Below are 26353 nucleotides of genomic sequence, written 5' to 3' on the forward strand. Positions count from 1 at the left end.
TGATAAGAGCAGTGAAATTTCTCTGTAAGGCTTTGTACACATTAATTAAAACAACATCCATTAATTTAACTGCTAACACATCTTTCTTCAGTAAGGGCTCATGTTTATGGGTATTGTGCCTGTGGGCCTGTGGACATGCAAGAGCAGCAGGACCTGAGGTCTTACCTGGCTGCGGCACAAAGTCAGAGCTGCACTTCTGTCCGCAACTTCTTTGGGCTAAAGGCAGCTGCATGTCACACACTGGCTCCTGTATATCTGCTGCAATCCAGGCTAGAGTGCCACCACCTCATACATCTGCCCAGGGGGCTCTCTGCTGCTGGTCAACTCTCAGAGCTTTTCATGCAAAGAAATTGTTCTAGCGATGAGCAGTGGCGCCTTCCCACATTGAGATACAAGGGGGAGCTGATGCCAATCGGACCACTGATCAATGTATCCCCGTCTTGCCTGCTCTGATGCCCAGGTGCAAGTCTTTTGGGCCACTTCTCCTTGAAGTCTGTGCTTAAACAAGTGATGCCAGAGATTAAACCTAAAAGCAGAGCACAAAAAGTGCACCCATGTTTTCAAGAGAATGAAAAGCATACCTAAGATGACAGGTTAAAATTAAATAAATGTTTGAACGCCTTGTTAGCTTCTGTACATGGAATTAGGTGAGGGGGAAATATTCTTTGCCCCGGGTAGGAAAATGTTTTGGGCCAGCCCTGGGAAGCTCAGCCCCTGGGCCCAGTGCACATCCTCCAAGGTAAAACCTGATGAGAAAGCTCATCCTCCAAAGGAAAATCCTCTTCAACAAGACCATGGAGGTATCTCCTGCCATTGGGCACATTAAGTATGAAGACTTGCTGTCAGGGGTTTAGGAGCAGAAGCACGGGCAAGGGAGGAAACAGAGAGCGAAGGGGAGGAGGCAGAAGAAAAGATGAGTGACGACGACGACCCGAGATCTCCTAGTCTTTCCAGTGAATCAGAGGATTCACAGAAAGGAGCACCAGTGGCGAGGGCAAGGGGGGAGTCTAGGGGGGCACCCCAGGAAGACAGAGCCAGAGAGGACTCAGGGGGGAGCAGCTGGAAATCGGGACCAGCGTCACCGCCAGGAAGCAGGGAAGAGGAAGGGAGCCAGGGGGGAAGCGCTGGCAGCTCACCACAGGAGGGAGGACATGAGTCAGGAGTGGCCACACCTCCACAGGAGGGAGGACATGAGTCGGGGATGGCCACACCTCCATCGGGGAGCGAAGAAACGGTTGAGAGGAAAGTGGAAGGTTGGGCGCGCGCGCCAAGTTCAAATGCAGAGGAAGGCGGCGCAGTAAGCAGCCCCGAAAGAGAGCCAGGTCCTAAAGCCCGGCGCAAGGAGGCAGGAGGGTCTGGGTCAGCGTCAGAAGAATCCCGGAAGGAAGAAGCCCCGGGGGGTAGAGGGACCCAGAGGAGGACAGTCAGGAGGAAAAGGTGGAGCAAGGCTAGGATATTAAGTTGGTGCACACAGGGCGGAGACTCAGACGGAGCTTCGCCGACCTAGCTACTAGGCGTAGAGTTGCGCGCAGCAGCGTGAGAATGGAAACTGTAATTCAATAAAGACTTTTACTTAATGACCGCTGGCTAGCGTGATCCTCTGTGAGCTAGGATCTTCAAGCAGCTCTGACAGTAAGCTCCGTCTCCTCTTGTGGGCATCTACAGCCTCGAGGAGGGGAGAGACACAGGTGCCTACTAGCAAGCTCACGAACGGCAGACGACATGACGGCTGAGCAGCAGATAGAGGAACTCAGAAACGCGGTGGCACAACTGAACGCCGAGGCTCTAGCATCCAGGAAGAGGGAGGAGGAAGCAGCCGCAGCCTGCAGGGATCTCCAGGTCAGGTTAGACGTGCTGACAAAGCAGACACCCCGGCAGGAGGGCATTGGGTTGGCGAGACGGACAGGCGGGCTGGTCTCTCACTTCGATGGGAACCTGCAACAGTATCCCAACTTTAGAGCCGACGTACTGTGCGCACTGCAACTGCTGCATAAAGACCTTAGAGATGAACAAGAGAGAGTGGGGTTCATCATGTCCCATCTGCATGGGGATGCGAGAGCATGGCTACGCAATTTATGGAGAGATAAGGATCCGGCGCTACAGAATGCAGATGCCTTTATTAAAGCGATGGATGGGTGTTTTTTATCAAGTATTGACGTGGATCTTGCACGGAAGGAGGTGCATGGGCTGAGACAAGGGAGGGCCAGCGTCAGGCAGTACCATGCCCGCTTTTTCGCCTTGGTCAGTGCCCTGGAATGGGACAGAGATTCGGCTCCTGTAAGAGACCTCTTTTGGGAGGGGCTGCATAACTCGATTAAAGATGAGATCGCCAGGGGGGAGAGACCCCGAACCACCCAGGAGGTCGTTCAGAGGGCACTGGCAGTGGGGGTGAGGCTGGAAGGACGTCCGTGGAACAGGGACGAAGGGCGTGGAGGGCGCGAACCAGCCGGGGGCCCCTCCTTCTTTCCCAGGGAAGCAGCGCGGGCGCAATCCACGCCTCCGCCAGGAGGAGGAGCCGAACCTATGGAGGTTGGAGGTGCAAGGGCTCAGTCAGCAACCAGAGCCCTAGCACCAGCAGCAGTGAAAGCGAAGCCTCCTAGAGGGAACAGGAAGTGTTACGTCTGTGAGGAGCCAGGGCATATGGCGAAAGAGTGTCCCCAGAGGCCCCACAAGCTCACTGCAGCCTCAGCAATGGTGACTGCAGCAACACAGCAAGGAGGACCACAGCAGGGAAACGACGCAGTCTGGCTGGAGGAAGAGGCTCTGGGGCCCAGCCAGACGTGTCAGTGAAGCAGTCCCCAGCGATTTTACAGCCCGTGAACCCCCTCCCGCCCAAACCAGTAGTGAGGCTCACAGCGTCTCTCCAACTGCCCAATGGAATCACCATGGACGTGCCAATCACCATTGACTCAGGCAGCAATGCGGACTTTATAGGGCAGGACTTTGTTGACAGGCACGCTGTGCAGTTGCTGCCGGCCACACTGCCCCTGCAGGTTGTCACGGTGGATGGCAGGGAGCTGCTCGGGGGGCAAGTGGTGAAGCAGACGCCACCAATGGTGATGCGACTTGGGAATCACAGAGAAATCATCAGCTTCAACGTCACTCGACTATCTGACACGCCCATTGTATTGGGCATGAGTTGGCTGGACAAGCACAGCCCAGCGATGGCTTGGTACCAGAGGCAGCTGACCTTCGGCTCTTCCTTTTGTGCTGAACACTGCATCGTGCCCAGGCAGGAAGGAGAGGAAGAGGAGTCACAGCTGCTGCTAGGCACGCTGCAAGCGATTCCACACAAGTACGCTGAATTTTTGGAAGTTTTCTGCGAGAAGGAGGCAGACAGGCTACCCCCTCACAGACCATATGACTGCAAAATTGACCTGCTGCCGGGGGCGGCGCTGCCTAAAGGGAAACTGTATTCCATGTCAGAGGACGAACTGCAGGAACTCAAAGAGTTCATTGACCATAATTTGCAACGCGGCTTCATCCGGGAGTCCAGGGCAGTGGGGGGCAGTCCCGTATTCTTTGTTAAGAAGCGGGACACGCCCCAGAAAAGACTGGTAGTGGATTACAGGATTTTGAACAGTCTGACTAGGCCATCGGACTTCCCCATGCCCCGTATTGACGACCTCCTCGCAAAGGTACGGAAGGGAAAAGTGTTCACCAAGTTAGACCTGCGGGGGGCGTACAACCTCATTCGCATGCGGGAAGGAGATGAGTGGAAGACAGCCATGTTCACGCCACTGGGGACCTACGAATATAGAGTTATGCCTTTTGGATTGCAAAATGGCTCCCACGTTTTTCAAGCGTTTATGCATCACGTGTTGGCGGGACTTCTCTACAAGACGTGCGTCTGTTTCTTAGATGACATCCTGATCTTTTCGGAGTCGCAGCAGGAGCATGACGGACACGTCAAGGAAGTGCTGAGCAGGCTAAAGCAACATAGGCTCTACGCCAAGCTGGAGAAGTGCCAATTTGACGTGCCGGAGGTGGATTTTCTGGGCTACAAGCTGTCTGACAAGGGGCTCGCCATGGACAGCGCCAAGGTTCGAGCGGTGTTGGATTGGAAGAGTCCGCGCAACCGGAAGGAGGTCCAACGGTTTGTCGGCTTTGCGAACTTCTATCGCAAGTTTATCAAGGGCTTCGCGATGCAGACAGCGGCCATCACTGACACGCTTAGCTCCAAGAAGAAGAAGTTCGTTTGGACAGCGCAGGCGGAGCAGTCCTTTCAGGCACTCAAGCGTCTCTTCGCGTCGGAAGAGCAGCTGCTTCATGTCAACCCCAGCAAGCCGATGAGGGTGGAGACAGACGCCTCGGACAGAGCCGTGGGGGCGGTCCTGTTGCAGAAAGACCCGCAGGGGGTGTGGCGACCGGGAGCGTTTTACTCCAGGAAGCTCAGCAAGTCCGAACAGAACTACACCATCTGGGACAGGGAGTTGCTGGCCATTCACGCAGCGTTCAAGGCGTGGAGGCACTTTCTGATCGGCGCCAAGCACACGGTGCAGGTTTGCACGGACCACAAGAATCTAGAGCACTGGCGCACGGCACAGTTCCTGAACCAGAGGCAGATACGTTGGGCTGAGTTCTTTGCGAACTTCGACTTCCGAATAGAGTATGTCCCGGGGGACACCAACATCATGGCAGACGCTCTCTCCCGTAAGCCACAGTATCTGGAGGACGCAACACCAGCGGCCGCCATGCACATCTTCGCACCAGCAGTGTGGGCGTGCGCCGCGGCGACCGTGGACCTAGAGGCGGTGCGACGTGCGTTGCAGGAGGACTCCTTCGCACAAGCAAAGATGGCAGAGGTGCAAAGGGGCAAGGCAGCGGCCGACGGTTTCCGGCTACGAGATGGATTGCTCATCCGAAAAGGGGCCATCTACGTGCCGGGAGACGAACTTCGAGCCAAGGTGCTGCAGCAGCTGCACGACGCGCCCACGGCCGGGCACTTTGGCAAGGAGAAGACGTTGGAATTAGTAGCCAGGGATTTCTGGTGGCCTGGAATGAGAGGGGAGGTCGCAGACTACGTGGCGAGGTGCGACACCTGCCAGAGGGCCAAACCAGTGCACAAACCGCCGGCCGGACTGTTGGAACCGCTGCAAACACCGTTCGAACCATGGGAGAGAGTGGCCCTGGACTTTGTCACGGATCTGCCCAGCTCAAGGGGCAAGACGGCAGTGCTGGTGGTGGTGGACCTGTTTTCCAAGATGGCGCATTTCATTCCGTGTGCGAAGGTGGCCACGGCGGAGCAAACCGCCAAACTGTTCATAGACCACGTGTTCAAGGTTCACGGTCTGCCACGGTCTATTCTGTCCGACCGGGGGCGGCAGTTCATCTGGAATTTCTGGCAGAAGCTGATGGGCTTCCTGAACGTCAAGATCAACCTGGCGTCGGCGAGACACCCGCAGACCAACGGGCAAGCGGAGCGGGTCAATGCCATCATGCAGCAGTACCTGAGATGTTATGCAAATCAACAGCCTGCGACGTGGGTGGATTACCTACCGCTTGCCGAGTTCGCCTACAACAACACGAAGCACGTGTCCACGGGGGTCACGCCGTTCTTCGCCAACAACGGGAGGCACCCCAGAACCTTCCCGGGACTGGAAAGAATGGGGGAGGGGGAGCCGCAGACAGCAGATGCGTTCGCGTCGGAGCTGCAGGAGGTCCACGATCAGCTGAGGCGCCACCTGGAGCTGGCCAAGCACGCATACAAGGTACAAGCAGACAAGCACAGAAGGGTTGGAGAAGAGCTCCACGTGGGAGACTGGGTTTGGTTAGCAGCCCACGCAGTGCCGGCCAGGTCGTTGGCCAAGAAGAAACTAGGGCATAAGCAACTGGGGCCCTACCAAGTCGAAGAGCAGGTCAACCCGGTAGCTTTCAGACTGGCACTTCCGGAGGGTTCCAGAATGCATCCGGTATTCCACAGATCGGTGCTCACTCCCTACAAGGCACCGCACAGGTTCCAGGAACCCGGAACAGCGCCGAGTCCGGTCAGAGACAGAACAGGGCATGCGGAAGTGGCACTGAAGGAGCGCATCAACGAAGTCACTGAGATTTTGGACTCCAGATGGGGGGAAGAGGGGGTAGAATACTTTCTCGCCAAGGAGGGCACCCCGGCCAGTGCGAACAGCTGGGTGCCGGGCTACGCCTTGGACGAACCTCTCCTCAAAGACGAGTTTCATGCCCTCTTTCCCCATAGACCTATGCCAGCAGAATATTTTGACGACTGGCTTTTCACGCCCACACTTTCGGCCAGCACTTTCCGGGGGTTCGACTCGGACGAGGACCCGACACAAGACGTCCGTTCCTCGGAGGGGTCACCCTCGGGATCTGCATCAGAACCCTCGTATTGGTGGGACGATAGGCCAGAGGAGCAGTGGCGCAGACGGTGGCTGGAAGGCCCAGGACGAGCAACACCGACAGGAGGAAGTGAGGGAGAGACGGACATGGACGTTTTCGGGGACGACCCTGGTTTCGAGCACGGCGGCACAGAGATGGAAGCGGAGGTGACTGTCGTCGACGAGAGCGGGGAGGAAGACCCGGGAGACTTCAGATGGAGGCCTGCCACGGGAAGCGACCGATACCCGACGTTCGTCCCTTTGCAACAGCAGCCCCCAGCTCCAGCACCGGAAGGAGGGGAGGGGGGAATGGGGGGCTTCGAGGGGGGGATGGATGTCAGGGGTTTAGGAGCAGAAGCACGGGCAAGGGAGGAAACAGAGAGCGAAGGGGAGGAGGCAGAAGAAAAGATGAGTGACGACGACGACCCGAGATCTCCTAGTCTTTCCAGTGAATCAGAGGATTCACAGAAAGGAGCACCAGTGGCGAGGGCAAGGGGGGAGTCTAGGGGGGCACCCCAGGAAGACAGAGCCAGAGAGGACTCAGGGGGGAGCAGCTGGAAATCGGGACCAGCGTCACCGCCAGGAAGCAGGGAAGAGGAAGGGAGCCAGGGGGGAAGCGCTGGCAGCTCACCACAGGAGGGAGGACATGAGTCAGGAGTGGCCACACCTCCACAGGAGGGAGGACATGAGTCGGGGATGGCCACACCTCCATCGGGGAGCGAAGAAACGGTTGAGAGGAAAGTGGAAGGTTGGGCGCGCGCGCCAAGTTCAAATGCAGAGGAAGGCGGCGCAGTAAGCAGCCCCGAAAGAGAGCCAGGTCCTAAAGCCCGGCGCAAGGAGGCAGGAGGGTCTGGGTCAGCGTCAGAAGAATCCCGGAAGGAAGAAGCCCCGGGGGGTAGAGGGACCCAGAGGAGGACAGTCAGGAGGAAAAGGTGGAGCAAGGCTAGGATATTAAGTTGGTGCACACAGGGCGGAGACTCAGACGGAGCTTCGCCGACCTAGCTACTAGGCGTAGAGTTGCGCGCAGCAGCGTGAGAATGGAAACTGTAATTCAATAAAGACTTTTACTTAATGACCGCTGGCTAGCGTGATCCTCTGTGAGCTAGGATCTTCAAGCAGCTCTGACACTTGCGAATATGAAAAGAATAACTTTTGATACAAAGGGTATAGCTTCTACCACTCAGGACCCACTGTCAGGTTTTAGTGGGCTCTTTACACAGGACCACCAAGCCACCCCCTCCCAGTGCAAACCTGGGCACCTGCCCGGGGCTCATACCCCCCCCCCCCGTCTGTCATGCTTTGGAGCTGAGCAGCGCCTCAGACTCCCATGCAGAAGCCCCCCACCCCACGGCACACATGCATGGGAAAGGGGGTGATGACAGGTGGTGCCCACAAGCAGCAGTGCAGGTCCCCCCCCCCCCGTGGCACTAGTAATGCTGGGTGGTGCAAGGATGTGTGAGAGTGCAGCCTCCTCCTCCAGCCCTGCCAACGTTTCAGCTTCTTTGGCTCATTTCAGTTTCATTTCATAACTCCTGCTACAGATTCCTAGTTCTAGATCTTGTTGAGCGCTTGTCTCCAAATTCAGATTCCGTATCTCAATAGCCTTGAAGTTCACAGGTCTTATCTTTGTTCAGCTTGCGTTCATCATCCTGTGTTCTGTCTGCAGATGGTTGTTAGAGATGGGATTGACTCATGCGAATGTACCCATGTCTCTAAAAAAACGGAAGAGAAATGACACTTGGCTTATACTCATGAAGGGAACAAGACAAGGTGTGAATTGAGCCCCCCACTGCGCGGTTGAAGCACACCATTGCCCTATGAAACAGTTCAGCCATAGTCATACTCGTCCTTGGCTCTGGTGCAGACCAACAGACCCCCCCAAAGAGGAGAGAGAAGGTGCTCTGCTCACCTTGGGGGACAACTTAACTGCCACATAGCACCTAAAATCTCCTGTCTTCGCTCCCTGTCCAGAACTGCAGAAGCAGGGGAGGGGGTCACACTCTTTGGAGGGTAGGCAGCATTTCACTTGATAGGTCATAAGCTGTGGGGATGTGAGACCTCACTCCTCAAGCAACGACTGCCCTGGTACCCGCATGCCACACCAATGCTGCCCAAGAGAGATCACAGGAGGTCAGAGGAGGTGGCAGCAGCAGGTATGGGCAACAGGGCAGCAGTGAGCAACCTGTGCTCTGAGGAGACACACTGGGCGAGGCAGGTGCAGAAGTGACCGGCCACATCTTCATTTCTCCAGAATGCCTGTGGTTCCTACGTTGTAGCCCAGAAGGGTCCAGAAGGGTAAAGATGGCAACTTTCACTGCAGTCGTCTTGCCCAATGCTTCTCTTCTGCCTTGGAATTTGCTGGTTGCCGACAGTGGACCTTTTGCACCCTATGGCAGGCATAACAATGATAGGAAAGTACCATAAATACATAGATGTTCGCCACCAAGAGTATTATGGCAGGCTGAGACTGAAGAAAGCGTTCTCCTCTCCTGGTGATCAGTTTTATGCAAAGAGGCTGTTAGGCTTGATGCCACCGACATTTCTTAAAGTGAAATAAGGGGTTTCCCCTTTTTACAATCAAGTGGTGTGTAACTTTTATGAGATAAATAAATAAAATAAGTGGCAGATTCTGGTCACCATCCCCATAGAGTTTGGAAAGACTTTCGGGGAGGGATGGGAGGGATAGCTGGACCTCAGGAAATCCCAGTTTATCCCAGATTGCATCAAAGGGTTGTTAATGATGTCATTGCCGGGGTTCCATATTTTTACTTGCCATGGTGACAGCTTAGTGACCCCTGACATGACAAGCTCCAGTCTTCCATTCGACCATGAAACTGCAGAAAGAGGGGAGAATCGTCCCCTCAGTTGTGTGACTATGCCCTGTCCTCCAACTCCAAGGTTAGGAGGAAGGCTGACATTGCTTGGCCTGTATACGCCTAAGGTCTTCCGAGTGCCTTAGTTGTACACGGACAAACAGAAAAGCAAACAGAAAAGCAAAGCTTGGAGAAGGAGCAGGGGATTGCCCTTAAGCTCACAGAGAGGTAGGATCCTGGCAACCTCAATTTAACCAGAAATGCCCCTTTTAGAGGATACTCTGTTTCATCCACTCAGTTTTCAATTTTGCCACTCCCCCCTCCAAAAAACAGATTCAGCATCCTGTGGTCATTGAACATCTTCTGCCTGGTTTTGAGTGTGTGCATGCATGCGCAAGCACGCGCATGCACACACATACATACAGTTTCCTTTTCACTTGCTTTGTTCTTACTTCTGCAAACCTGGGGTCTTAATAGTTGACACAGGTGACATCACAGTGGGTGAGGGCTGTACAGGAGCCTGAAGACTTTTCAGAGCTGCTGGTTCCCATGTTGTACACTATTTTATTCATGCGCATTAAATATTCAGAACAAAGAGTGTCCTGAATGCTGGGTAGGACAGCCCATTCCTGTTCTATCCAACTCAGTCCTGCACATCTTGCAGTCCTGACACACAGAGCATACAGTAATAGCCCTAGACAATGTTGCAGATCTCGTCGCTGCTCCGCAGCATAGAGGCGTGGTGATGAAGAACACAGCAGGAGCCTTGTCAGTCACAATGCCACCCAGTGATGTGTATGTGCATTTGCTGGAATTCTGTGAAACAATTTTTTGCCCAAAATACTCTCTCAGAAGACTATACAAGAGTGGTTCAGTTCTAGTATTTGGCTGGTTTCCACAAATACTGTAAATACCTGCCTACCCGCTCACCAAACCTATGGCATGATCAATCCAGTGTTAAAACACTTCTAAGCCCTATTGATTTCAGTGAGAGTTAAACACATGCTGGAGAGTGCAGGCCTAGACACAGCTATCCAGAAGTGACCCCCACGGAGTTCAATATGGCTCGATATGGCAGTTCTGTTGAAATCAGTCAGATTCTGCAGAGTGCTTAATGTTCTCTGGATCCTTGTTCATAATTTACATTTCTTCTGACTACCATCTTATTAATGAATTTTAGGACATTTTATGTGCTTGATAATATGTAAATAAGCTTGCAAATTGTCACTAGCATAGGTTCCTTCGAACTTGTAATATAGGGGTATCGCCAGTGATGCATGGGAGAATTTAAAATGTAATTTTAAAAGTTAGGATGTTTCCTTTTTCACCTTGTTTTACAGTTAACACATGAGAACTAATTAGCTGCAAAAATAATCAAGTGTTCTCAAGAGTTCCCATTTAAAGTTGACCCTCAGTGACTATTTCACTAAAGCTTTAGAATATGAAAAACTAAGCACTTTTAAAGAGGCCGACTGGTTTCAGTGGGAGAGATTTAGGCCTGCATCTAACATTCCCTGTGAAATGGAACAACTGGAGCTGGGTTGGGTCCTTAGCTGCCTGATCTTCTGACTGGAAAGCTCGCCACATCACTTTCCCTTTCTTTTTAAGAGTCCTATTTGTTGGTTGTGTTTGCTTCAGCCCCCATGCTTGGAAGCGCTTATTAAAGGGAATCAGAGTTTTGCTGAGACTTGAAATCAAGCACATCCATCATACTTGCACTTGTTTCCTCCGATTTTTGCTTGTTTGTTAAAAGAACACAAGCTGCCAATATAAGTAGCCTGCAGTGGTTATTTGAGACTTAGGGAGAATGTTGCAGTTTGTGTAAGAAGTTATTAAATACACAAATGGGTGCTAGGAAATAATGCTATTGACAATAGCAGTAACTGCTGTTTCCTTTTGGACATATTCAGAAAGGTGACTTTCAGTAAAGTACATTATTCAAACCTCCAGTTTACATGGGAAACTGACCAGAGATACTAAGTGTAAGATTCAGAAATGAGAGCTTGACGTAGAGGTTTCCAAAAGAGACCAGCACCCCACAGATCCCTTTTGATAGGTGGGTGGGTTCAGCAGTCTCCTTCACCTGACATCATATGTTGTCATGTGGATTCATGCCTACTATCAGCAGGGGATCTCTCGGGAGCGCCTGATCTGATCATGTCAGGTGAGTTACAGGTGGGCATGGCCAAAAGAAAATGGCTACACAAGCCAGATTCGTGGGCCTAATTTGGCCTGTTGTAAACCATGCTTTGTTTCACAAACTACAAAACAGCCACAAGCTGCCATGCAAATGATCCAACAAACTATGGTTTGTTTCTTGAATGGTCTTTGTGTAGAAGGTGCTAACTACACTGTAGCTGTGAGTTGCAAATTGCAGACAACACTCTTTTCTTATGGGCAGTACTGACAACTGACAATGGGCAGTACTGAGTGAAAGCTCAGTAGGTCCACCCACCCTTTCTTCCAAGGACTGTATTTCTCTATTGCAAGGGGTTTGAATTTCTTAAATTTTTGCCAGTTTGACCTATGTGAATGATTGTTTTTATTCTCTTCAGCAATTGCAGTGTAACTATATCTATATGTACATATTAAAATCACAGAAATTGCTACAATTTAATAAGGGAAATTGGAGTATCACTATATACAGTTTGCTTTTGACTGGACTTAACCATCCAGGGATCCTTTACATTTACCTTTTATAGTTTGTTTAACTCTTTGCTTTCATGTTCCACTAATTTTAGATGTTAGTAAGGAATACAGTGGTACCTCGGGTTACATACGCTTCAGGTTACAGAAATACAGCTAACCCAGAAATAGTACCTCGGGTTAAGAACTTTGTTTCAGGATGAGAAGAGAAATCGTGCTCCGGCGGCGCGGCAGCAGCAGGAGGCCCCATTATCTAAAGTGGTGCTTCAGGTTAAGAACAGACCTCCGGAACGAATTAAGTACTTAACCCGAGGTACCACTGTACTTGGTTGCAGTTGCTTTAAGATTTCATTTTCTCAGCAGCAGCTGCAAAGTGCAGTTGTCTGTCTTGTGAGTTAGAGGTGAATTCTTCTTAGGCAAAGGGCGAGCAAGAGCCACTTATTCATGGAGTGGTTTTGTTTTCACGCTGCTCTTCCGCTTGGCAGAGGTCTGTGATGAAGCAGGGTAAACCATGGTTAGCAAACCGTGTCGGGTTCATGTGTAATAAAAAGCATTTGCCAGAACAAGCCAAGACTTGCAAGCCATTCACAATCATGACTTATGATCATAGTTTGTTGGCAACAAATCAATCATGGTTAATCTACTGGGATGTGTTCATATAATGAAACAAACCATGGTGAGATGCTTTGTTCACACAAAAAGTAGTAAAAATAAAATAAAACTGTTCCTGGAATTTAACACTTCTGTTTTTGACTTCAGGTGGGGAATCACATGGTTTATTATTTTTCTATTAGGAGAAAACAAACCTACACCTACAAAATTAGCATACCAGAATGAAGCCTTCATTAGAGCACTTTCCCGCATAACATTTATTTTCTATTAGCACGTTATAAAATTAAAATATGTATTTACTGGATCTCCCACCTTCAGTCTGTAGTGATATTATCCATGAAAACTTTTACAGTCCTCATCTGTTAGTTGCATGAACTATGTCCAAAACGAGGCTTACCTTGCCAGGTGACATTACCACATTTCCAGATGCAGCTTCCGTGAAAGCAATGAGAAATCCACTATTCCCTCATAAGCAGTATATCACTCCTTCTTAGTGAACTCAGCTGCTGAGTGCAGAGAGGACTGTAGCTACCACAAGGTCACAGAGAAACAAGCAGTAAATATTTGCATGCACAGGGTTATTCCAAGGTTCATAGAAGTACACAATATTTACTGGAAAATCTCTAAAGTTGGCATTCCCCAAAGACCAGCTCAGCGAGGACGGCATATGCTTAGTGGACACAGAATTAGGATGTACCATCAAAATGGAGGAAATGCATCACCAAAAAAGATGAGACATATTTGCATAATATTTACACGTGACTCTTTCTATGTAAAAATGCAACTTTAGAAAACTCCTATAGTTTAAATAAAAATACAAAATGTCTCACTGTAGTGAGGAGAATTGTGACCTGAGGATCTGTGTGTCTGTGGAGTCGGCTGCCCCGGGGCTGTGGATGATCTCTCCCAGTGGCTTCATATAGATATTTAAAAGCATGGGGGGGGGAGGACGGAACCCTGAGGCACCCCACAGGTGAGAGCCCAGGGGTCTGAACACTCATCCCCCAATACCACTTTCTAGATACGGCCCAGGAGAAAGGAGCAGAACCACCCTATAACAGTGCCCCCAGCTCCCAGCCCCTCTAAACGGTCCAGAAGGATGTTATGGTCGATGGTGTCAAAGGCCGCTGAGAGATCCAGCAGAACTAGGAAACAGCGCTCACCTTTGTCCCTAGCCTGCCAGAGACCATCGACTAGCATGACCAAGGCAGTTTCAATCCCATGGTGAGGCCTGAATCCCTATTAGAAGGGATCCAAATGGTCCGCATCCTCCAGGCTTGCTTGGAGTTGTTCAGCAACCACCTGCTCAATCACCTTTCCCAAGAATGGTAGATTTGAGATTGGGCAACAGTTGGCAATATTGGCCGGGTCTAAAGATGTTTTTTTTAAGAAGCAGTTTAATGACTGCCTCTTTCAGTGGGGGCTGCGAAGGCTCCCTCACAGAGGGAAGCATTCACCACCCCGCAGAGCCCATCGCCCAGCCCTTCCCGGCTTGCTTTTATCAGCCAGGATGGGCAAGGATCAAGGAGACAGGTGGTTGGTTTCACTTGTCCAAGCAGCCTGTCCACATCCTCAGAGGTAACAGATTGGAATTGATCCCATGTAACGAGACTAGACAGAACTCTAGCACTCTCCTGCCCCGGCCCTGCTCCCACTGTGGAGTCTGCCTCCTTCCAAATCTGAGCAACTTTATCTGCAAAAAACTTTGCAAAAGCATTGCAGGAGATCTTGGGGTCCCTACCTGGCCTCGGTGATGAAGGTGGTTCTGATAGACCGTGAACCACCTGAAAGAGTTCCCTCCTGCTGTTTTCTGCAGATGCAATAGAGGCGGTGAAGAAGGTCCTCTTCGCCGTCGCCATTGCTGCTTGGTAGGCTCGACGTTGAGCTCTAGCCCATGTCTGGTCTGATTCAGAGTGAGTTTTCTGCTACCAGCGCTCTAGCAGTCTCAACAAATGTTTCATCACCCAGGGAAAACCATGGGGCTGTCCGGGCTCCATGCAATTGGAGAGGGTGCTTTGGAGCTAGACAGTCAATAGCACTGGTTAACTCCGCATTCCAGCGGGCCACCAGGGAATCAGCTGAAAGGCCATCAACATGGGATAAAACATCCCCTACCACTCTCTGGATGCCAATTGGATCCATTAAGTGGCGTGGGTGGAGGATCCGAATCGGTCCCACCTCCCTGCAGAGGGGAAGGGTTGCGGAGAAGTCCAGTTGCACCAGGAAGTGATCTGACCATGGCAGCTCGGGCAGGGAATCCTTGGTGCAACAGGGAGGTCGGTACACCAAAAGGAATAAAGAACTGCCCCTATTGCCCAACTTCCAGAACATGCACTCAGAGAACTGGGTCTTCCCCATAGGACACCTGGTGCAAACTAATGACTTCCTAAAAATCACTGCAACCCCCCCCCTCCCCGTCCACATGACCTGAGTTGCTGTGCATAAGAGAAACCTGGTGGACAAGCAGCAGCAAGGACAGGCCCATCTGCGTCATCCAACCAAGTCTCTGTCACACATGCCAGATCAAATCCTCCATCCACAGTGGTTTTATTCATCATTGACCTGGCATGGCACAGCAACACTTTCAGGTCATGTGGGTTTCCCTTGCTGATTCCAGTATCCTTCCGGTCAGGACCAGCTGCCCAATACATCCGCCCCTGTGGAACCCGCCCCAGCCATTCTGTTGGCTGAGGCCCATGCCCAGGGAGCCCTGACCCTTTCCCCTTAAAAAACAAAATACAAACTATACAATAATGTAACAAAATAATGAAAGTAAAAACAAATCAAGAAACAATTATGCTAAAATTGAACTACTCCCCGCCCCGACTAAACATTTGTCCCACCCCAAACAGAAAGAAAATAATAAAATATTATTACATTATAAAAAACCACCATTCGAGGTGCAGCAGATTAAGAACTTAAAACCATTTTTGCCACATGCTGCAGAGAGCTGCTCAGAGTATGTGTGACTGTCGGTCCCACCCCTTGGGCCTGGTGGAATTGACTTGCAGGGGGGAGTGGTCTTGCCAAACACTCACAGGAGCAGCAACAGCTTTAAGTAGACATGCTTGGGATGGGACTGGGGGGGGGGGAGAGAGAGAGAAATCCCTAGCTAACTTTGCAAAGCCATGCAGGTGCAGGTGCTTGCCCATTGGCTCTGAGGCACTTGTTTCGCTCCAATGCTCCTCTGCCGAGCTGAGAAGATCCCACCCGTGTGGATTAAGGATCTCTCCTAGCCTTCTGGCCATGGAATCGGGCAGAGGGTGGAGGCAGGCAGAGCCTGGGGGAAAAGCATTGGTGAGCAGGAGACTGGCTGGGCAGGCAACTGTGGAAAGCAAACTGGACAGGGAGGAGCATTTCATATTTGTAGAGGAGAGCAAGGCGGGGAATTGGGGAGCCAAGATACTCTTAAAAGGGCTGCAAACCAGTGGCAGTCTTGCCTATGTCCCCAGCTTAAACCAAGATTTCCTTTGGCACAGGAATAAAGCAGGATAGCTTATTAATTTCCATGGCTGAATAGTGGCACTTGGAGGCTATGCTTGTGGTTTGAATACACATGCACTGCCCTGGAAACAAAAACTGGAGTTCCAATCAGTTCCTCTGTTTGGTGACCTCTGTCTCCACCCTTATTTATTCCAGCCCAGACCATTTGATCTCCCTTCATAGGGGGCACAATAGCGTCTTGTGGGTGAACCGCATCAAATATCCAAAGTCCTTGTGCTTGTGGGATTCATATGCAGATTGTCCTTCTCCCTGCTTTCATCCAATATTCTATCCGTTACCACTGATAAGTTTGTTTTGTTTTAGTGGGGGGATTCCTGTATTCAGGAGCAGATGGGCAACTTGCTGCTGCATCTGTTGACTGAAGCCTTTGTGTGAGCTTACTAACATGGACTGGAGAAGAGCCTTTCTAAGCGTGTGGTACAATTGTTGCTCAGCTGTGCTGCTTCATTCAGACTGCAGTCAATCAAGTAAGGTTGTGGGGCTACATGACTGAATAGTTCTTCACTGGACAGGGGAGGGGGCTGAAATCTATCATATCAGGGGGCTTAAAACTAGCTAGCCTGGAACCTTCTCCAACATCTGCTTATAAATCAAAATGAATATTCCAGCTGGGTTTTGTTTTTTTTTGCTGTTTGTCAAGAGAGCTTCTACTGCATCTGCAAAAGGTGATACATAACAGTAAATACTTGTGAACAAAATGTGGTGATCTGAACTTGCCTTAATACAAATCTTAAGATGAGCTTAGGATTTGGTTAATTACAAGCCATATTTCCATGTCACTTATGTAAATCTTCCTTGTTTGTTTCAGCAGGTAATTTGTGGGCCAGTATCACTTAATTGTTCTGAGTGCATAATGATATACCAGCATTTTGCAATTTAATTAAAATGTACAAATCTGAACATTAAGGGGTGGGGGAAATTATTTTTGAATTATTAATCATTCCTCCTCTAGGAAATCTTGTTGCTCTGCAGGAGATTTGTCCAGTGTGCAACTAGATATGTTTTTTCCCTTCTCTTTCACAGACAGACAATTTTCCCGCAGAGCCCAATTACATGGGCAGCAGGCAGCAGTTTGTTCAAAGGTAAGGCCTATTAAATAACTTTCTCGGCTTCCCCATTTGCATCCTATTCAGAAATTCCTTTGCCAGAAAGAACAATTCAAATGGGGTGGGGGAAAATAAATACAAGTTTAACACATTCTCTCCCCCTTTCTCTCTTGTTCTCTTTCCTTCCATACATGAAATATCAGTAGCTCCACATTCAAGGACCCTGAGAGAGCCAGCTTGAGAGACAGTGGCCATGGGGACAGTGACCAAGCAGACAGTGACCAGGATACCAACAAAGGCTCCTGTTGTGACATGTCGGTGAGAGAGGCCCTCAAGATGAAAGCGACTTCGACTAAAAGCCAGCCGCTCGAACCAGGTGAGTGAAGCAGCCACCGCTTGCTACGTCTGCAGCATAAGCAATGATTAGAAACCTATTACTTCTGTTCTGGCAGTAGATAGGCAAGCCCACTGATAATGCTATCAGATGCAGCACTAAATCTTCCAGCCAACTTGCCACACAAACATGTTCTCTCTCTGTTTGTATGCATATACCACACACATATAAATATACTGGTGTATATACACATATGTATATAATAATGAGAAACTGGAACAGACAGTTATAATGCCTGTTCAGCCCCAACAAGCCATGTATTAACGAGTAATAGTGGTGTTTCCCCCCTGGGATCCAGAGAGGCTTTTAACTAGCTCCACATCTGCAAAGAGGTCTTGGGACTTTTCGGGAGTATCTTGTGATATGGCATATGGGCCTGATATTTAAAGACAGAAAAAGCAAAAATCTCACCGGGTGTATACAAAGCCGCTCTTTGGATCCTGACTTTATGTTCTTGAGGACTTCTAGAAATGGATAGCCTGCTGCTGTTTTTCCTTAGTGTTGTCCCAAAGAGTGAAGTTGGATTTACACAGTTAGAGCAATGGTTTGATCATCACAGCTGGCCCCCTTCACCACATCGGTGGAATATTCCTTGCCTAAATGCTTAATTGTGATAACAGACTCATGGTTAGAAAGCTCATGGGACCCAAGATATTATGTGATAGCTGCATTTATTGCGTGGAAAAATATGGCCACAGTATGGTTATCCTTTTCCTTTTTCACTTGCTATGATAATTTGGCAGGATAAACATTTGAAATCAGAACCAACTCCAACTAATGGTGGCTTCATGTTTTTTGTTTCCAAGATTGATTTCATTATCAAATATAAAACATTGTTGGCAACCTCAAGAGTCGGGGGTTGTGTTCCGAACCCCCATGTGCAAAGTCTCGTAAAATGGGCAGTTGCCTGGGTCAGCTCAGCTGCTGGGCAGGGAAGAACCTTCGAGGAGACCCTTCGAGGAGACTGAAGAGGATGTCCTTTTCGGGCCCTAGGAAGGGTCTCCTCAGGAGCCAAGACTCCTCTCCAGGGTGTTCCCCATTTCCGGGTTCAACTTCCAGGATCCTGGCAACATCTGTGTGCACAGTTGTGCACAAATAGAGAATGTGTAAACGAGGAGTTGCCTGTGCTACTAAATGATCAAATCACGACACAGGGCTCACTCCACCAAGTGCTAGTGCGATGCAGGTTCAAATTTTTTCAGTGGATTCTAACTTGAGCCCTCAATCTGTTCCTTTGCCGTGTTTGTTTGTTTTTAATTGCAACCTCTTGCAACACACTCGTTAATTTGCCTGCTTGAGAACCCGGAGCACCTGCCAGATATTCATGCTTGTTGCAGTGGGCAGCATGGTGTTCTCCAGATGTCGCTGGACTGCAGCTCCATCAGCCCCAGTCAGCATGATAGAAATTGTAGTCCTGCAAAATCTGGAGGGCACTGCGTTGGCTTCTCCTGTTATGGAGGATTCTGTATCCTGTTCTGAGATACACAGCTCCTGCCAGGCACCATTCCAGGCCCTTTAGAACTCACTTTAGAACATGGCAGAGGAAGGTTAGTCTCCGGGGGCAAGTTGTCTTTCAGAGAAATTTGTCCACCATGGTTAATCTCATGAGGAAGCCCCTGACAAATTTCCAAACAATCCCAGGAGTTCCCTGAAACGCAGTTTGAAAACCCCTGTCTCATTAAAATAAGTGGAAGCTGTGCAGATCCTTGGCACACCCACGACCTGGCCCCTAGTTAGTAAATCATTTCATTTACAAGCTACAAAGAAGTTACTGACAGGTGCCTGTGACACTGCTAGAGTGATGTACAGCAGAGCGGTGACTGTTCTCAACTGGGGTATATTTACAGAGACAAAAGCAACTCTGTTTCGCCAAAGTCTGTGTCTGATTTGGTTTATGCTCCCTTTTGCTAAGAGTAAGTTTATTTCAAAAGAAACCCATTATTTCCTATCAGTGCCAGTTAAACTGAGTATATCAGCTGTGTGTGTGTGTGTGTGTGTGTGTGTGTGTGTGTGTGTGTGTGTGTTGTACATTTCGCTTCCAAGCAGTGAGGAGGAACACAGCTGAAATATTTTGAATTTGGTTTCTCATCTCCATTAGTCATTTCAGCTTGTTGTGTGGAAAATGATTCACAGCACTGAGGATGTTTTAAAAATTGATTAATTAAGTCTTTCTTAATGAGAAGCTATATTTATAATTAAGCAAAAATACATTCTAAGCTTTCTATTAATTGGTGATTAATTAGAACTAGATTTTTGCCTCCAGCACAGCCAGAGTTGTACCACATTCATCAGCAAATGCACGCTTGGCTTCCTTTTCTTGATCATGTCAAGAATGCAATAAGATTTTGTTTCCATGTAGAATATTTAGAATGCTGCATTGTAATTTATTCCTCATTCATTCAAGGGAGGACCTCATGACCTTGTTTTCCAAATGATAGATGCCAAATTCCCCCCTTTGCATAGCGACTCTTGGTTTATAATTGAACCACTATTCTGTGTAAATATTTCTCTCTAAAAAAATCTCTTCTAACATATATACCTGCTAATTTATTTTACTATGAAAAACACAGAATAAGACTTCCAAACTGTTCTATAGCTTGGGTTGTACAGCTGTTGAAGAATTGTGCCAGATAGAATATATTTTGGCATTATGAGGAACATTTTTAAAAGCTTCACTACATTTGCTGGGGAAAGAGTGTGGAAGGTTTTTTTCATTTCCTAGCTGCTATCAAATTTTATCTACACTGAAATTCATAGTAGCTTTTAAAAGCCTTGCTTCAACAAGAAATCTGGTGGATTTTGTAGGAAAATTAAAGGGATTTCTGTAAATTTTTTCTTACATTTTTATGCCAGCCTTCCTTGAAGAAGATTTAGAATTTAACCTCACAACAACCTTGTGAAGTAGGATAAATGGATAAATACTGAGACTCGTCCAAGGGCCACAAAACAGCTTCAAAGCTGAATGGGGAGTTGAATCTGGGATTCTCATCTCCCTGTCCACAACCTTGTACATCCGGTCTATATATTTGCTGTCTGCAGAATGCATGAGCTTGGATCTCCCAGGTACTTTTTGCTCTCTCTCACGTTCCATTTAAATGAATAGGAGAACCCACAACTGTGCTTTTCTGCAAGTCCTGTTTGTTGCAGTGGCTGAAGAAACCTACAGTGGACAATGCCTATAGATGCAAAAAAGCAGAGTGAAAGTCAAAATACTGGTGAACAGGATATGCCCACCATATGTTGCTTTCCCTAAATATCATGGAAAGTGTTGCCCTCTTTAATTCTGTATGTAATCAACAGGAAAGTCAGAAATGTTCAGAGTTGCAGGTAGATTCTTCTGGTCTAATTGCATCCATTTTGGAGACCCTGAGGGATGTGATCAGCCTTTCTCACTCTGATGCTCTCCAGTGCTAGCTGGGGCTATTGAGAGTTACAGTCTGAAACATCTGGAAGGCACCAGGTGAGGGAATGCCCAACATGTGTTCCATTAGGCCCAGAAACAGAATCCTGGCACTCACCAGTGGCACCTGTGAGGTACCTGATTTCTATTCCTACTGAGGAATACGAGTTCATGTATCCAGATAAATAATATGGTCTGTCCAAACTATATCCCAAATCAGGCTGGGTAGGCAAGAGGGGGAGTTTTTCTCACTTCTTCCCATTGATCAGAGTTGCTTGCCAAAATTTGGGCAAAAGTTATGAGTTATGGTTGGGATGCTGCAGGCTGTGAGCTGAGGAAGGTGGAGGCTGCATGCAGTACAATTTCAAGGTTTCTGCAGGGCTTAGAAGAAAGTGGTCAATAGGTCACACCAATATAATATATAAAAAATAGGCTCACGCTGTTAGAAGAAACAACACTGCAAGTTGTCCTACGAAGCAAAATATTAAAAAAATCAAAATAAACCAGGTTTAGTCAACCATCACTATTGCTTATATGAGTGATAATGCAAAGTGTTCAGGCAAAGTGTTTCACCATATTCTGGAACCAGCTCATGCAAACAGCTGGTATTAACTCTTCCATCCTTGGCGTGTAGATTGGACTGGTCTACTCTTCTAAATACCCAAGAGATGGAAAGATTAATGCTTGTGGGTATGTGCACTATTTGTGTGTTTTATGTGTTTGGATGGATACCCAGGAAGAATGTGTGCCTGAGGGTGCCTGCGGGAGCAGAAGGTGTTTGACAGATGTACTTCAAGGCGTAACAGTAACCCTTACTGTACATCTTCAAAAACAGGAAATGAGAAAGAATATATTTTAAAAGGTTAAAGGAAAGAGGCACCGAGGGTTTAATAATGCTGAACTCATTGTGTGGCTGTGCATCATTAATGATTTCCGATACCATTTTGAGAACAGATTGTCCCTGAATTTTCTTTAATTATTCTCCCTTCCCAGGCTACATAACTAAAGAATTGTGGAGGTTGCTGCATCTCAATTTTGGAGAAAAGTACACACATTTATAAATATAAGGACTAATAGTTATTTCCTTAGCATATGTGAAAGTAAATAAAACGCTAAAGAGAAATTTTTATAATGCTAAGTCTGTTGGTGTGTTTGCGTATGGAGGAATTATTCAAGCCAGCAGAATGGCAACAGCCAAACCAGAAGAAGTGACCTGAATGGCTCCTCCCATTCTAGTATAGCCTTGCTCTGCATTCCTTCCCTTTGGCCATCGTTGCTGGATCTGATGGGAGCTGTAGTCCAGCGGCATCTGGAACACCACTGGTTCCTCATCCCTGTCCTGGAGTAACAGGGTCCCAGTGTCTTTGAAAAGGGAAGCCGCCTCTTTTGAGCTCAGATAAGGATCATTTCACAGTTTTCTGGGGATGTATCAGCTCCTGCCCTGTGGCTATGTATCTTTTTATACATTGCAGTCAGCTGTTGTTGGCTGCACATGGTGGGGTGTGTGACTTGCTCAGTGGAGCTCAGCTGCGGCCCCTCTTAGGTGGGGGCCATTGCCATTCTAAGAGAATGAGGGAGAAGTTCATGGTGAGCTCTGCCATCTATTTTTCTAGAAAAACAGCACTGGTGATATATACACACTTTCATTCTACACTGCCACATGTGAAGTGATCCTGAACTTTAGGATCACAAAGTCTATGACCTCCCTTAGCAAATGACTGGTCACACCACATACTTCAAGAGTCATTCTTTCAAACTGTGGAGACACATCACATGCAAAGTTGCTTTGATCAGAACAGAAGATGCTTCAGGCATCTCACTGCTCCCCTTAGCTCTCAGGTTGTATTGGTCCAGCACGGTGCTTTTTCTGATCAGTGGATCAGAAGAGAAGCCATATTATTATTATTTGCCTGTGATGTTCAAACTTTGTAGAAGGGAAATAAAATAAAAGACACATCTCTTAACTTGGCTTGAAATCCTTGGGAATGCCACTGTGTGTCTGCTTTAATCTTCCAGTTGCTCAGCTAAACAAACACAGTCCCGATTCTCATCTCACTTGACAAGGCTTGGTTGAAAACGAAGGAATAATGAAGAAGAAAACCCAAGAATATCTGCTCTTCAGGAAATGTTGCTTAAAAAGAAAGCTCCACAGATAGCAATATTTGCTCTGTGCTAGCCTCCTTGGTAAATGTAAATAAAGGAAGGAGAATAAAAAATGAGGGTGCTTTGATAAATCTTGGCAGGTGGCCTAAAGGAGAAAAAGCTTGTGTAAAAGAAAGCATAATCATTGGGACAGAAAGTCTTGTGCAATAACCAAGCATGTCCCCTTTAAGTTATCTTCACTCTAGCTATCTGAAGAAAGTCTCTACCTACTCTTTCTATAAAAATGTCTAGCTGTCTCATAAGCTTATTTATGCTCTCTGATTCACTGGACTTACTAAGCAGCTCCCTCCATATGTTTACTACTCTTTAAGGGAAATTGTTCAGCTTGACATTTTGTTTGTGCCTCATTTTTAGACTGTGTGCTCCCCCCACAAAAAATCCTCGTCAAGCCGCGTTACCAGAATTGAACTCTGCTTTGTTAACTAGCATTTTGCTGGGATTTGGCATTGTGCTGCAGGTCTCCATCTAAAGGCATAACCATGTGGAATCTAAAGTAAGGCAGGAATACTTCCCCATCCTCCCATAATGGCAGCCCAGGGATTGCCAAATGTGATAACTGAGTGAGGGAGAATGGCAGGAGCACTTGTGCTTTCCCTGCCTTCGTGCACAGAAGCTTAACCCACTGGATGCATGTAGGTGGACCTGGAACCCCAAATACTCAGGGTCCTAGTTCACAGGAATAACCTACATTGTGGACATGCCCTCAACAAGCAGACAGTCTTGCGGGGGGAGAGGGCTGGTGCAGGACAAAGCAGCAGGGCAAATGTGTGTGGCCCTCCTGTGTCCTCCCTCCTGTGATTATTCTCAGGGGCTTGAGAATAATGCCTGAAGAAGGCTTGTGTGAAGCTCCAAATAGTTTTAGTTTTACCTCAAGGGATCATGGGAAGTTCCATAGGGAGATATAGTTATCTCTAACAGAAAACGATCTGCACCACCACTAAACTTTAATTTCCGTGTTATTTTGGGAACTGGACAGGAGAACTGGTACAAAACCAATATAAGCTTGCTGTGTAGATGTGCTCCAAAGCGAAACATTCCAGTTACTGCTGGCATCTTCTCATCTCAATTTTGTAAAGTAGGGTGGGGTTAGGGGGTGCTTTCCATATTCAAATCTGGGTAGTCTATGTATCCAAACAGTAGGAAAGGTAAAATTAGAAAACAGGAGGGAAGGAAGGAAGGAAGGAAGGAAGGAAGGAAGGAAGGAAGGGGAAAGAGAAGAAAGAAAGAAAGAAAGAAAGAAAGAAAGAAAGAAAGAAAGAAAGAAAGAACATTCCAAACCCTCAAACCCAGTAGGAACCAATTCAATCTCTCAGCTAACTGGTGATTAGGCCACTGAAGGGAACCAGCTTCCCTTCAGCCTAGAACCCAAAGGGTGTGTTGGGGATATATTTCCCCACCTGCATGGAGTGTAATTTAGGGCTGGCCGGTGCCACTTGCGGTCCACCAAACATTGTTCTGTGCTGTGCTCTGGCAAGTGCTTCCCCTTTTTTGCAGTCCCAATAAGGCAACAAATCAGGACTGATGGACCACATTTGTTTGGCCTTGTGGATCAAAAGTTTTACAGGCCTGGTTTAGAAACAACGAAGAGACATGTGGGACTTAACGCTTGGTGTTGTTTCTGCTGGGAGCAGTAGTGGTGGTGGGGTGTAGAGTGTCAGGTCACTGCTTTTTACCAAAAGGAGAGGGAGAAAAGTGAGGCATTGGGGTCTCTCACCTCACCTCTAAAAATTTCACAATTGCCGGCCTGATTTAGGGTCTGGAAGAAGGTAAGCCTTCATTATTTAGAATTCTTCCATTCTTGCCCAACAGTAAGATTTTTAAAAATGTCTCTAGAAAGCCTTGTGATACTTTGCTTTGATAGGAAGTACAGTTTAGATGTAAACCATCAGCAGCATCGTAGGGAAAAGAGCTTCCAGCTACTGTTGCAAAATCCACAGCACCAGCCTCATTATCAAATACCTAATGCAGATGAAATCACAAACAGCTTAAAAAACTCTACATGTAATCCTATCAGCCAAACTAAACAAGAAAATAAATCTGAACTCTTATCACGTGAGACATGCTTTATGGAGCTTCAAAGTGGAAGAGGAATTCCATGCTCCCAGAGGCTATTTTGGAAGTTTCTCTGTTGGAAGGAATCTCCACTGAATGCATGAGTAGTTCCTTGACTAATTGAAGAGAATGAGGCAAACTCTGTGTGTGATTCAGCTACCATATGTACACCAAAACAATCAGAGTGGAACAGATAATAAATAGTATCATATCATAAAGTTCTAAGGTTTTAAATTGGGAAATCAGATCTGGAAATAATAAAAGTTTTAAAGTTTACAAATCAACTTTCAAGATTCAGTGTTTTCTCAATCTCTGAAACTTAGATTTTAGTGCCAGAAAATAGTATCCATTATTTGTTATTTGTCTCTTGCATTCCATTACGTACATGTGAAAGCCACCTATCCCATTTCCCCCCTAAATTCACACTTTCAAGCTCAGTATTATGCTTGAGCTATGAAGCCAAATTCTGCATTTCAAATTTGTTTCATCTTTGCCATTCACATGGTTAATTTGCCCAATGACCGCTATAGGCATAATGCTGCAAGTTGTGAACCTGGTCTTGAGAGCAGAGCTTAATAACCCAGCACCACTCCAGAGAACTACAGTGGTACCTCGAGTTACATACACTTCAGGTTACACACTCCACTAACCCAGAAATAGTACCTTGGGTTAAGAACTTTGCTTCAGGATGAGAACAGAAATTGTGCTCCAGCGGCGTGGCAGCAGCAGGAGGCCCCATTAGCTAAAGTGGTCTTCAGGTTAAGAACAGTTTCAGGTTAAGAACGGACCTCCAGAACGAATTAAGTTCTTAACCCGAGGTACCACTGTATAGGAACAAAGCAGGAGCCTAGCATGGGGGGGGGCGAGGGGGCGGCTTATGGCATACACTGCCTCATTGCTGGAAATGTTTCCTTCCATTCATGCTGCAAGTGAACCTCATTGAGCAGATCTACGAAACCTTGGCTTTTGCTGAATTGGGCCATCAGTTGCCAACTGAATCACGCAATAAAGACATGTGATTGCAGTGGTGCTCAGAATCAGGAAAATATATTTGGCACGTTCTTGGTCCAAAGACTGGTGGGACAATCTTAAAGCTGCTTGTGGTGAGGAAACTGAAGGCAGTTTAATTGCCCACTAATGTCCTGCTTGGGTCACACACTGACAGAGTGGAAGTAAAGCCGGAGGAGCTCTCTAGTCCTCCAGTGTCCTTTCCCCTTTAAAAAGCAGCCCCCTCCACTGAAAACAATGAATGGGGTGGATTTATGGCATGCCCTGAGCTGGCAGGAATCTCTCCCAGGGTTGAGGTTTGTGTGTCAGGGTTGAAAGGCTGCGTTGCAGGGGTTGGATGAGATGACCCTCCGAGTCCCTTCCAGCTCTACAAGAGTTCC

The 26353-nt window shown here is 47.9% G+C and overlaps 1 protein-coding gene across 14 annotated transcripts in view; it reads left to right on the forward strand.

The window, feature by feature from the left end:
- Window positions 1–26353, forward strand: part of PCDH17 (protocadherin 17) — a 143040-nt gene that overhangs the window by 38420 nt on the left and 78267 nt on the right. For 11 of the 14 annotated variants that reach the window (XR_014525562.1, XM_083501094.1, XM_083501086.1 and 8 more), the window contains exons 2-3: window positions 16934–16992; window positions 17160–17332. Coding sequence is in view for 13 of the 14 variants with exons in the window: in XM_083501094.1 (XP_083357220.1) it covers window positions 16934–16992; window positions 17160–17332 (232 nt within the window). In the remaining variant the exon portion in view is untranslated. The remainder of the gene's footprint in view (window positions 1–16933; window positions 16993–17159; window positions 17333–26353) is intronic. The other 3 variants (XM_083501088.1, XM_083501092.1, XM_083501095.1) reach the window with 1 other exon arrangement.

This window comes from Podarcis liolepis (genome assembly GCF_965112155.1).
Source record: "Podarcis liolepis genome assembly, chromosome: 4".
Classification (NCBI taxonomy): Eukaryota; Metazoa; Chordata; class Lepidosauria; order Squamata; family Lacertidae; genus Podarcis; species Podarcis liolepis.